The 12933-nt window shown below is 59.3% G+C and overlaps 1 protein-coding gene across 1 annotated transcript; it reads right to left on the reverse strand.

Moving 5' to 3' along the window:
• Positions 1-1402: 1402 nt before the first annotated feature.
• On the reverse strand, positions 1403-12228 carry SNX33 (sorting nexin 33). The gene is made up of 2 exons (XM_010977854.3): positions 9517-12228; positions 1403-3561 (listed from the first exon to the last, which is right to left on the reverse strand). Exons 1-2 carry the CDS (start codon positions 10985-10987, stop codon positions 3308-3310), a joined length of 1725 nt encoding a protein of 574 aa, XP_010976156.1. The 5' UTR covers positions 10988-12228; the 3' UTR covers positions 1403-3307.
• Between the last annotated feature and the right edge of the window lie 705 nt (positions 12229-12933).

Below are 12933 nucleotides of genomic sequence, written 5' to 3' on the forward strand. Positions count from 1 at the left end.
GTGGCTTTATGGCCATGTGTGTCTGAGCGGGGGTGTGTCACTGTGTGAAGGTATGACTGCACAGGACTATGGTATAGCTGAGACACTGAACAGATGACATGTATGTGGGCATGGACTAATGTGGATGTGGCTGGAAATGTGGGACAGTGTGTGGCACTGTGGCTGGGAGTGCAACTATGTGACCATATGAGCATGCATACATGTGTGTGGAGCCAAGTGTGGCCTGTGTGCCTGCGGGCAGGTTGTGCGCTGTGTCTGCTTTGGGTCGGGCAACTGTGTCTGTGACTGTGTGGCTGCGCCATGGGATTGCAGGGGGCGGTGCTGAGCTGGGCCCGGGGCCCCCTGTCTCCTCCAGGCCTGGCTCTGCTAGAGCTGTGGCACAGCCGTGGCACAGTGGTTCATGGCCCTCCTGTGCCCAGGAAGCAACAGGATGCTGGGTCTGAGGGCCACCTCCAACCCCAACCCTCATGTGGCCACAAAGCAGACTCCTTTCCTGGGCTGGGCCATGACTGGGGATCAGGGGTCCCCCACCCTCCCCAGGTCCTGGTAGCTGCCCAGGGCAGAAGGAGAGGCCCCATTTCCCACCCGCCTCAAGGAAGGAACTGGAGGAAGCTGGGCCCAGCTCAGTCTGGAACATCTGCCTGGCGTGTGACTGCAGCCAGCCAGCATGCCCTGCTACCAGCAGGATAACCACACCACACACTGGTCCCCGGCCACTGCTGAATGAGGCTCTGGCCAGCCCAGACCAATCCCAAATCCCCCAGCACCCCAATCCACACAGAGATAGAAAGAAACCAGAGAGAAAGACTGCGACATCCTCACTTCCCACCACACACACATCTGTCCCAGCCTGGAGACCTCAGGATGCCCGGAGGAGGCCGGGCCCATCCCAGACTTCACGTTTTGAGGCTTTTCCTAGGTCCAAGCCTCTCCTGAGAAATGTGTCAGGACCAACTCCCTCTCCCCGAGGACGGAAGGCATGAGAGGTGGCCCCCTTCTCAGGGAAGAGACACAAGAGGGCAGTGCTATTCCCGGGGCCGGAAGCCTGACCGGGGCCTTTCCAGTCAAGAGCGCTCCCACCACCCATGCGCAGACTGGGCAGGCGCCCTCCCGCCGCGGAAGGCCGCCTGCAGGTTGAAGCTGGGAAGAGGTTCAGGGCGGGAAGGTCCTCGACGGGTTGGAAAATGAAGGAAGGAGGGCAGGGAGGAGAGAGGGGAAAATTCCACAGGAAGTCCCAAATCTGACCTAATTTTGACCCAGGGCCAGGGGCCCATTCCAGAAGTTCCTCTGAGGATGCTCTGCCCTGAACAGGGAGTCTTGCTGCCCCTCCCCCCACCACCCTGCCCCCCTGCCCAGCCAAAGCCTCCCCAGATGCCCAGTCCCCGGCAGCCCTGCCCCCCCACCCAGTCCTCATTGCCCCAGAAGAGAACTGTGGTCCCACAGCACTCCTGTGTGCAAACAGTCTTTCCCGTGTGCAAACAGTCTTGTTCATCCTGACTGGGCATGCCTTGGGAGTCCTCAGTTTCCAACCGGGCAGCCACTACAGGGCTGGGTACCCTGGACTGCTTGGGGAAGGACATAGTTTCTGAGCCCCCTCCCCTGGACTGGGGCTCTCCTGGGGGCAAGTCTGGGACATTCTCTCTTGGGAAGAGGAACCTCCTGTCCATTACTGACCCTTCCTCATGCGCGCCTCAGTCCTGGATCACAGAGCGGCACAGCCAAACTCCTGGCAAGACTCCACCCACTTGAGAGATGAGAAGAGTGAAGTCCAGGAAAGTATGAATCCAGCGGGGGTCTGTGGATACCTCAAGCCCCTCCCACCAGCAACCATCTTCCCCTCAGTTTTGAGGTTCTGGGGTAAATATGCCCATCATGACCTCAGAATCTGGTCCAGTAGCTCCCAGGGACAATTAGGGTTCTATCCTTCCCCAACCCTCAACCCCCTGGAATCCAAATAAGGAGTCATGCTTTTGTTATCTTACTTGTAAAAGGTTTATCAAGAAAACAAGAAAGAAAGAAGATTCAAGCAGCAGCAGCCAGGAACAGCCATGACCTCCTGCGGGGACCAGCAGTGGCACCTGTCAGTTCCTCCCAACCCGCTGCTGGACCTTGCCCTGGCCTGTGGGGTGGGAGCAGCCCCTAGAGGATGTAAACATGGGTAGGAGACAGCACAGTCCCACCAGGACCTGGGCTGGCATCACAGTGAGGCTGGCCGTGGGCAGGCAGGCCCAGGGTCCATGGGGCGGTGGGTATGCCAGCTCCTGTTGCTTTCCCCTGGGGTCTCCAGGATTTCCAGGGCCTGAGGATCCTGGGAGCCTAAGGCCCAAGCCTGTTTGGAGTGTGGGGGCTATTGTGGTGAACTCAAATATCTAGTAACTTTTGGGTGTCCCGTCCAGGAAGGTGCCACCAAGGTCCTGGAGTCTGAGGCTTATCTCAGCATCTTGAGTTCAGGGAAAAGGTGCTGCATGGCCCCCTAACCAAGGGGTGAGGGGGCTCAGCTGGTGGGGAGGAGTCAGGAGGGAGGTGGCCTGCAGCCCCTCCTGCAGGGAGTGGGATGGGGGGGTGTGCAGGAGCAGGGACATGGGAGCAAGGCAGATCCCTCCCCTCTGTCACACCCCCACCCAGGGGGCACCACACTTGCTTGGGAAAGGTAAGGGAGAGGAGAGAGGGGGTTCTGATGCCTCCTCAGCTTTGCCCAAGCCATTCCTCTCCTCCGAATGCCCTCCCCATCTACTGTCCCCACTTACTGTCAGGCAGGTCCTTGTCATTCTTTAAGACACTACTGGAACGTTACCTACTCCGTGGAGTCATCCCTGACCGGCAGAATCAGTAGTCCCTTCTGCGAGCTTCCAGGAACCCCTTATTCACCATCGGTCATTCTGTATCACTCCTGCCTGTTTCTGTGTCTGACTCCCACCTCGACTGGGGACTCCCCAAGAGCAGGCATGTCGCAGCCCTGGGTGCCCAGCGTCTGACCCAGGGCCACAGTGGGCCTGATGTCTGCTAAATGAACGAGGGAGTGGCGGCCAGGTGAGCGAGAACTGCAGGCTTTGGGTGGGGCCAAGACCTGGGCCGGGCCTCGAGTGACTGACCCGCAGCCCAGGCCCTGGCCCGGAGGGCTCCTGGACCCATGCTGATCCTTGCTGTGCCCCCACCTCTAAGGGGTGGGGGACTTCCCCAGGGGCACCCACGACTCCTCCAAGGCCCTCCCCTGACCCTCCAGCCACTGCTGGTGTGGGGAGGTCTGGAGGGCAGGGAGCACTGCAGCGACAGGCCCGGGGGCAGGGAGAGGGCCAGGCACACGTGGTCAGAGGTTGTCGTACATGCGCAGTGTCTTCTCCAGCTGCTGGCCTACCCGCTGGTAGAAGAGGATCTGCTGGCGCAGGTAGTTCTGCATCATGTGCTTGAAGTCGAGCTCACGGCGCTGGTGGAAGTGGTTCATCTCAGCCTGCAGGGCGAAGCCCACCACGCGGCAGCGCCTGCGAATGCCATCTGCCTCTTCCTGCGCCATGCGGCCCTCGTCACTCATGCGTTGGCTCTCCTTCACCTTGGCGAAGGCACCTGGCGTGGGCAGAGCGGAAGACAAGGGAGGTTAGAGCTCCAATCTCCCCAGTTTGCTCCCTAACCCCTCCATGAGACCACTCAAGGGCAGACAATACTCTCATCAGCTCAACTCAGCCCTCGCTCCTGGCTCCAGACCCATGGTCCAGCCACCTGGGTGTCTCCACCAGGATGTCTCCCAAACCCTCACCTTCAGCACATCCTAAACCAGATGCACCATCTTCCCTCCAAACCTGTGGCACTGCCAGCAGCCCGCATCCACCCAGTCACAGCCCTGCTAGCTGTATTGATTTCTAGGACCAGCTGTATTGATTTCTTGACCCACCCACCACAGGCCTCATCATCTCTTACCCTGGCTCCCCATTCAGTTCAGATATCACCTCCTCCAGGAAGCTTTCCCTGCATCCCCACTGCATAAGTACGGTGTCTCTCTGTACTCCCAGGTGTCCCGGGCTTTCCTCCACCATAGCTCTTATCACCCTGAGGTTTCTCTGCCTGCCTCCCTCTGGGCTGTGAGCTCAGTATCTCTGACACCCACAGCAGTTCCTGATACATGCCTGCTGAGCTGATTCAACCATGCTGGACTGCTACAACAGGCCCCCCTGGGTCTCCCCACCTCAGCCCCAACCTCTGAGAGCTTCTCCATAGCACCTGAAGAGCAGCCAAGCTGGGCACCCATAGCTCCAAGCCTCCCCTGGCTTCCCTCTGCCTGCAGATCAAGGGTCCCCGTTCTCCTGGCCTGTGAGGCCTTCTGGGAGTTGATCCCTGCACCCATTCTATCCTGATCCCATGTTCACCAAATTCACCCTGCCCTTTCCTACCTTCCTATCTCTGCCTTCTGGATCCCTATGCATAATTCAAAGCTCCGATCAGGTGCCACTTCTCCCCAGAGCATCCTCCTGTGTGTCTCTTCACATATAGGCCCTGCTCCCTCCTCATCCAGGCCCCAGGGGACTGGAGGAGACCATTGTTAATAACCAGGTGACAGATGGGGGGCTGGGGATGCATCCAGGGAAGGGACCCAATTTGGAAGAATCTGAATGAATCAACAAGCAATTGGTGAAAGAATTTCCGTTCTGAATTAACAGGCACTTGACAGGTGGGGGCAGTTGCTGAAAGGGAGCAGCAGTCTGCCTCTGCCTGGCACGCACTCCCTGCAGCACTGTGGGGACTCCACTGTGGGAAGAAGAGTAAGGAGATGGGAAGGGCTGGCTCGGTGGACAGCACACTCCCTGAGGGCCTCAAAAGCACCCGCTGCACATGAATAACATGCTCATTCACCGGGCTTCTCACTTCTCCCTTAAGGAGAACTCTGGGGGTTGGGGGGCTTTGAAATTTATTCCTTTTACTCTCAGGTTGTTCAGTGCATTCAAAATGAATTTATTGAGCATTTACTATATGTTGGAAATAATTCTGGATGCTTTAGAAGGAGCAGCACCCATATTAGATGGCTATTTCGTGGGTAACTGGTTAATAGTGACATTTTGGGCAGACAGACTCAAATTTGGAGCATCTCAGGGCTGCTCACACAACACCCAAGAGAACTCTGCGGTTCCCAGCTGCCAGCCACTCAGTCCTTCCACTACCTTCCTTGAACCACCTCCTTCCCCCTGCTCCATCCCTATCATCCAGGCCTGGGCAGGAGAGGGATCACCCTGTGGCCCAGGATAAGGACTCCATTAGACACTTCAGAGCTGGAGCGGCACTGGTGGCCAGCTACCCCCACCCCACCCTCCACGCCACTAGATGGGAGGGGACTCGCCAAAGGGCTCCCAGCCTCCTTCCTGCCCCATGAGTGGGGGCTGCCTGGTCCAGAGGTACCCCACCACAGCCGGGGGTGGACACCACTTCTACTGCAGGGAGCCCAGGCCAGGTCCTCCAGGCATCGGCGTGGGGCGCCCAGACAATAGACTCAGGAATTTGAGATGGTCCCAAGGGGCAGGAAGAACCATAAGAAGAAAAGTAGAAAACAGTAGGACAAAGAAACCAGTTAGGCTTCAGCAAATGGAACCTACTAGTCTGGATTCCATCTTCCTGAGAAAGTCTGGGTGCAGGGCGGGTGGACCTGCTGTCAAGAGGGCTTCTCTTGCCTGTAGCCTTGGAGGAAAGAAAAGCCCTCTGTTGATGAGGAGACTAAGGCCCAGATAATAGGAATGAATCTGTTGCAGTTGCTAGGTATCCACAGACAGGCAGGGAGCCAGGGGTGGGGGGGCAAAGGCTCTGGGGGGGCAGAGGGAGGGGAGTGGAGGGGAGGGGAGGAGAGGGCCCACCCAGGGCCCACCGTGCTGTCACCCCTCCACCCTGTGACTCAGATGAAGGGCTGGGACCAGCTAACACTAATGCGCTCCAGAGACAGGCTGGGAGTCAGGGCTTGGGCCTTTCCTGCGGCCCCCTACATCCCACTTAGGACTCATCTGAGAGCCAAGGCGCCTCCTGCCCTGGCAGCTGTACCTTAGGCTGGGTCCCAGGCACAAGGAAAAGAGGGTTGGAGCTTCAGAGCCCCAGGATCCCAGGCATACTGCCTAATCGCCCACCTGAATCCATCACGACCCTACCTCTTGGAGGCAGTTACTGTCCACCCTTGGTTGAGGGCAGGCGGTCTGAGTCCTAGTCCCAACGGGGTCCCCTCTAACAAGGGCTACAGGTCTCCCCACTGTCAAGTGTGACAGGTTGGACTAGATGTGATGCTGCTGACAACTGCTCACAGCGGTAGAGTGCTTTAGAGTTTCCACTTCAGTAAAGTGGGATAACAGTAGTACCCACCCTCTAGTATAGCTGAGGCTTAATTGAACTAATACGTTTGAAGTACTTAGGGTGGCACCTGACAGAGTAAGAGCTCCAGATGCTACGTGCAGTTATGTGCCAACTGCTTTTCAGTCACAGCCAAGACCCAGCCGGTGGTGGCTGGTGGCAATACGACTCGGGAAACCTGGTGGGGAGGTAGAGGGACAGCTAGGTGACAGCCCAAAACAGAGGCTGGACCCACCCGTCTCTCAGGTAAGAACCTGGTCCTGTAAGGGCTGCTTTGCCTTGGCCAACTGGTGAGCTCCCTGGTCCCTCTGCACGTGCTCTGACCCCAGACCGAGGATCCCCACTGAGCCAATGCTAGAGCACCCAAGCCCCCTCCCCCTTCCAGGCACCCACCCCTTAGGGAGCGCCCCCATCTGTCTGGCACGGGACGGAGGGGGAGCAGCCTGGCTGTGGAGGCAGAGACACGTGAGCTCCAGCTGCTGCTCTGATTATCATCCCGCCTCACTGCGCCTCGTCTGAAAATGGAGAGGGCCACACCAACCTCCCTGGCTGGTGATGAGTCTTAGGACAGAGCCCTGCGCCGGCTGGTTCTCAGGCAGGGACCCTGGACAGCCACTGTTTCCTTGTCGTCCCGGGGTAACTATTATTAAGGGTCCTCTCTCAAACCGAAGATTGCCCTGGTTTGCACGGTAAATTGTATGGTTGCCCTTCTCCCAGGACACCCCTAAACTGAGCTCAGGGGCTGCGCCAGCAGGCAGACAGGGTGAGGGGCTTCATCTCAGCACCACCAGACCGCATGTTCCATTTTACTAAGTTTTCTCAGGGGAGAAAATGCTCTCAGGGTCACCTCAAAGGTGATGTTTGTCCAAATCCTGGTCTCTTGACCCCTCCTAGGCCTCCCATTTCCTACCTTCCAGGGCCTCTCCCGCATGCTCGCCATTTTTCAGATGCACAAACAGGCTAGACAGAATCTTGGGGACCCAGGGCCCAACTTTCCTGCTCCTTCCTCTGTGAAAGGGCTCCATCCACAGAGCCAGTGTGGGACCCCGCCTCCCCCCATCAGGCTGTGGTTCCCCCACAGCCTGCCCAATTCTGTCTCAACCAGACTCCAAGCCCGCCTCCCTGACTTTCCCCACCACAGGCCTAGAAGTGGCAGTGCCAAGCCCAGAAAGAGGAAAAGTAAGCCCCAAAGAACTTGGCCTAATGGGGAGGGGTCCTCTGGATAAGGGAAGCGGGGTCTGAGGTTAAATGTATCACCTCAGAGGACTGTTGGCCCCTCACCCGAGAAACACCTCCAGTGGAAACTCAGAAGTGGCCTCTCTCTGCTCTGTCTCCCTGCCCCAGGGTCAGAAAGGCCAGTCTGGCTTTCCTCCCTCCCGCTTCACTGGGAGCCTGGGAGCCCTGAGTATGGGGTTGCCTTTCTGCCCCCAGCTCTCCCCTGGGTGAGGGTCCCCAGACACTGCACAGGGGCAGCTGTTTAATCATTGTGCCCCTGCGTCCTCTCTCCTCCTGCCCACACAGGAACACGCCATCGGAGGAGCTGGTTGAACCAGCTTTCCCAGGCCAGGCCCTAGCGCCGCCGCAGAGGCTCCACTTCCGCACCGAGAGACACCTGCCCTAGTGGGACCCAGCCGGCCCCAGCCGGCCCCAGCCACCACCTCTGCCCTATCCCTGCCTCAGAGCTCAGAGTGGGATCTCAGGCATCACTCTGCCCTCGACCAGATACTCCCAGGAATCTCTCTCCGACTCCACCCCCTTGAAGGCCTAAGAGCTCACTGTGTCCGCCCTCCCTTGTTTTATAGACCAGGAAACTAAGGCCCAGAGAGGGGAAGGCACTTCCCCAGGACACACAGCAAATTGGGAGCAGAGCTGAGACTAGAACTCAGGCCTCCTGTCCCCTGAAGCTGAAAGAAGAGAGGAAGGTGGAGGTGAGAAAAGAGGGCAGAGAAGAGAAGGAGGAAGAGAAAGTGAGGGGAGAAAGGAGGCTGGGAACTGGAGACGTTCTAGAAGTTAACCTGGTAAAGGAGAACAAGGCTGGTTTACTCCAGATTCTCCTGGGGACCAAGGTAGTGTGGCGTTTGCCGTCCCTCCAGCTCAGTCCAGAGCCCTGCCTCCTGGCCCCACCCAGAGGAAAACTCCCCACCAAGCCAGGCCTGACCTCAGGGCCTAGGGGCCTGGGAGCCAGCCCCACGCCCTGCAGACGTTCTTCCTGAGTTACCAAGCAGCCCTGGGGAGGACCACGCCTCTCTCCTGCCCTGCCTGTACTCCCAGGACTCAGCCACCTGCCGGCTCAGCCCCTGACTCAGGGTCAGCCCCTGACTCACTGCTCGGGCAAGAAGAGAAGCCAGGCTCGGGAAGGGGGAATCGGATGGACCATGTGGGTAGTGCCCCAGACCCCTGGTTCCTTCCCGAGCCCAGGCCGAGTGCCCCTAGGTGACCCGGCTATGAATCACTTCCCTGGCAGTTCCTTGACAGCCCCATAGTAATGGGGACCCATCCTGTCCCTCTCCTAGGGAGGGGGCCGTGAGAACTGAACACACGGCTGGACTTGGGAGGTGGCCAACGTGGATGTGTCCTTGGGGAGGTGCAGGAGGAAGGGACAGTCCCAGCTGGGCCACATACTCCCTGTGCAACCACCCTTCTGTGGACACAGCTTTTTAATCTGCAAAACAGGGACAGCCACCCTCCCATAAACAGATAGGGAGGTCACAGGATATGCAGCGCTGAGAACAGACTCTGACACTGCAAGGCAGGGAGGCAGGCTTGTGAGGAGTGGGAAGCTGGCTACACTCTGTGCCCTTGTTATCTGGGCCTGTGCCTGTGTCCCCCATGTGCCTGTGGGCTCCTCAAGGGCAAGGCCAGGGCCCTGGTCATCTCCGTGTGCCCAGAACTGATACTTTGAAGGGCTCAATGTATAATGAGTAAATGAGACAGAAACAGAGAAAACGAATGAATGGATGGATGGATGGATAACAAGAAGGTAAACCAGTGAGTTCCATGAGGACAGGGACCAGACCTGTCCATAATATCCCTGCACCTAGAGTAGCACCTGCCACATGGTGCTCAACACACTTGTTGAATGAACGAATAAGAGAGACGAGAAGACCAGCTGAGCCGCTCTGCACTGTCTAGGCCATCCTCATACCCCCAGTGCCTAGCAGAGTGCAGACCCTGCAAGCGTCTCCAGCACGCTCTGGCTCTTACCTTTCTGCAGGTGGATGATGTCGGGGAAGTTGGAGAGCAGGCCCTGGTAGAGAGACAGCGTGTCGAGCATCTGGAAGAGGTCGTTCTTGGGCTGCTCAGCGAACATCTCACCGACGGCTTCATAGGTACGGCCCGTGTGAGATATGGCGCTGTTGAGGGCCTCGGAGCTAAAGGGAGGGTCCATCTGGAAGGCATGACTGATGGCCTGGAAAGCATTGCCCAGCTTCTGGAATTCCTTGCGGAAGCCCCCCACATGCTTGCGCACCAGCTCTGATGCCACAGTGCTGAGCTGCAGGACACTGTCATCCATCTTCTTGCTGAAGGCTTTGAAGGTGTCCACACGGTCCTCCACATCCTGCAGGTCCTGATGCTCTGTGGGGATCTGGAAGGTGAGCAGGAAGCTGGCGCCCACCATCTCGTCCTTCTCCGCCCGGCGTTTGCCCATCTTCCACTGCTTGGCATCCAGGCAGCTGAGGAAATGCTGGAAGCCCTCGTACTGGGACAGCACAGGGTGACTGGTCATGTGGTCCATCCAGAGGATGAGCCGCCGCTTCCGCTTCTCAATGAAGTCCTCCTCGAAACGACCTGTGGCCTGCTTCTCTGGCAGGTGGGGCACCGAGATGACAGTGAACTTGTGCAGCAGGCGGTTATAGAGCCAGTCGAAGTGTTTGTAGCGCCGGTAGACAGGTGAGCCAGCGTGGGTGGGTGTGAGCTTGTAGGAGATGTAGCTTTTGATGCCCTTGAATTTGGTCTGTTTGGTGGGGTCCTCCACTGAGCAAGCAAATGGGTGGGGGTTGGCCTTCCACTGGGGACCTCGAGGGCCCATTTCAATGGAGTACGTCTCAGCAATCTTGGCCATCATGGGCACATCACCCAGGATGAAGGCCTCCACACCAGAGCGCACAAAGCAGGAGAAGCGGTTGAGGTTGCGCCCCACCACGCTACCTCGCTTGGCAGATGCCAGGCTGTCCTGCCGCTCCAGGGGAGGCTTGGGCCGGAAGGCCATGTGTTGGCTGGGGTAGGCACCAGGGTAGGAGAGGTTGAGTGGGGGGTGCCCGTTGGTGCCCAGCCCGCCAGCCCGTGGCTCCTCCACCACTGTGCATCCATCATCCCAGTCATCCCAGTCATCATCATCGTCCTCCTCGAAGCTGCCCTGGTTTGAGAGGAAGCCACTGCCCCCACCACTCCTGGAAGGGTTGGCCACACTGGAGCTGTCATACAAGCTCACCTGGGTGCCCAGAGAACCTGCAAGGCTGCTGGAGTAGTCGGTATGGTTGGAGCTGGTGCCAGAACGGAGGATCTCCACATAAGAAGCAGGGAAGAGCCCTGTCTCACCGCGGCTGTTCTGGCCCTGCAGCCAGCCATCCAGCGAGGTCTCGCTGAAGATGACCAGGTCCTCATCCTGCTGGATGCTGATTTCCTCCTTGTTCTCGCTGCGGAAATCATAGAGGGCTCGGCCTTTCAGTGCCATGGCTGGGCCAGTGGTAGAGAAAGAAGAGAGTCTTGCCCAGAACCAGGGACACTTGCTAGGGTATCCAAGAATGTACTAGCAACTTGAGGCCGCCACAGCCCTCACTCTCTCAGCCCCTGTGGCGGGGTCTAAGCACCCACAGATGCTGTCCAGCCTTTCTCTCTTCAAAGCAATGTCCACCGCCCAGAAACCGCCCCAGCAGGTCTCCCTGCACGAGCCTGTGAGTGGGGAGGGCTCCTGTCCATGGTCTTCCTCCCTCCCTTCCACAGCCCCTGAGGGGAATAGTCTCTCCTCCTCCCACTCCCAGAAGAAAAGTCAAGTGACTGGGAGAAATCAGCCCTGAGGGGCACAAATTCGACACTCTCCACTAGAACAATGTTCTAAACCAGAAGAGAAGCATTCGGAAACCACCGTCCCAGAAACCCAGGCAGGCAGCTCTGGCTTCTAGCGCCTTCTGGCTCCTCAGGCCTTGGGAAGCTCTCAAATTCCTCCGCAGATCTGCTCCTTCCTCCTTCCTCCTCCTTTTCTTGGGCCACTGGGTTTTCAAAAATCCAGAAAATCCAAGAGGGGTCAGACGAAAAGCAGCAGCCTCCTGAATCGAATCCAAGGGTGGATGTGTCCGGCTTCACAACGAGCCAGGCGGGGAAAGCAAGGTCTGAGGCTTACACAACAGGCCGCCAACTCTTCGACCCCGGCGGCCCCGCCGGGCCGCCAGCCCCGCGCCGACTCCGGCGCCCTCTCCCCGCGCCTAAGTGGCCAGCACCCACCTCGGGGAAGGAGGGGCGCGATGAGGCGCTCAGGCGACTTCTGGCCACTAACTGAGTGGCCTTTTGTTTACCTAATTCCTCAGCAGTTTCTGAGCCTGAAGCTGACCCTGATCTGAGTCCGAGGACCCCCGTCCAAAGGTAACCCCTTCCGTAACCGGTCCCGGCGGGCGGGACGCAGACCCCCGCCCCTCGCGTGCACGCTCACACTCAACAGGAGTTTGGAGAGTGAGCTCCGGAGAGCAGATGGCGCGTCTGGCCGTCGGTCCGTCTGTCCTCCAATCTGCCCCGCGGGGTCCCGCCGGTGGGCGGCGGGCTGCGCCCCTAGCCCGCCTTCTTCTCCAGCGTCCGTAGCCCCTCTGTGCGGCCAGCGAGAAGCCAGCTCCAAAACAACAACAACAAAAAGGCGACTCTGGGAGGTGGCGTCCGAGGAAGGAGGGAATAGCCGAGGTGGTGGGGGGAGGTGAGGGGTGGGGAGAGGGAGGGAGAAGGAAAAGCAGGCTGGGGAATTGGGCAAACTCCACTGCACTTCCGTGCGTCCTGGCTGGCCGGGGACCGCCCGGCTCCGCCCTCCCGCGGGCCTGGAGCGCCGGAGCCGGGGCTCCCGCCTACTCCTCGCTTTCCCTTCGGGCCGTCGCCCTCGCTCGCGCGGAGATCGGGATGCCAGCGCGGGAGACGGAGAGGGAGCGAGAGCGAGAGGGGAGACGATTTGGGGACTAGGTGTCCGCGAGGCTCCAGGACCAGTTCCTGGGGCGGCCGCACCCCGAGCCCGCCCGCTCTCCCCGGGAGACACTTCTCGCCCCGAGGGGCTTAAGCGCCGCGCGGGGGAGCCCTCCAGCCGCCGCCGTGCCTCCTGGGCTCCGTCACCCTCCTGCCTTTTCCATGACGCAAGTGAGGAAAACTCGGAAAAGTTTGCAAAGTGCGGGGCTGCGAGGAGGGCGCTAGAGCCGGGCCCCGGGGTAGGGTGTTGAGAAGGGGTGCGTGGAGAGCCTCAGGCGCCCCCTCCCCCTCCCCTGCCGCCACCCCCGCTCGTGTGGGACCCGGCGCTGGCGCCCCGCGGAGATTGGGCCCCAGAGCCTGCGGCTTCCTCGCGGAAGAAGCCTGAGCCGGCTGGGATACTGGCCACTGCGGGTTCTAGTACCCTAGCCAGACAGGGCCAGGAGTACCCGTCCTGGGCGACTT

This window comes from Camelus dromedarius, chromosome 29, assembly GCF_036321535.1.
Source record: "Camelus dromedarius isolate mCamDro1 chromosome 29, mCamDro1.pat, whole genome shotgun sequence".
Classification (NCBI taxonomy): domain Eukaryota; kingdom Metazoa; phylum Chordata; class Mammalia; order Artiodactyla; family Camelidae; genus Camelus; species Camelus dromedarius.

Excerpts from the sequence above, each read along its gene's own strand:
- SNX33 (XM_010977854.3), bottom strand. The coding sequence starts at position 10,987 with ATGGCACTGAAAGGCCGAGCCCTCTATGATTTCCGCAGCGAGAACAAG. Across the intron at positions 3,562-9,516 it reads CATCATCCACCTGCAGAAAG|GTGCCTTCGCCAAGGTGAAG; the intron begins GTAAGAGCCAGA and ends TGCCCACGCCAG.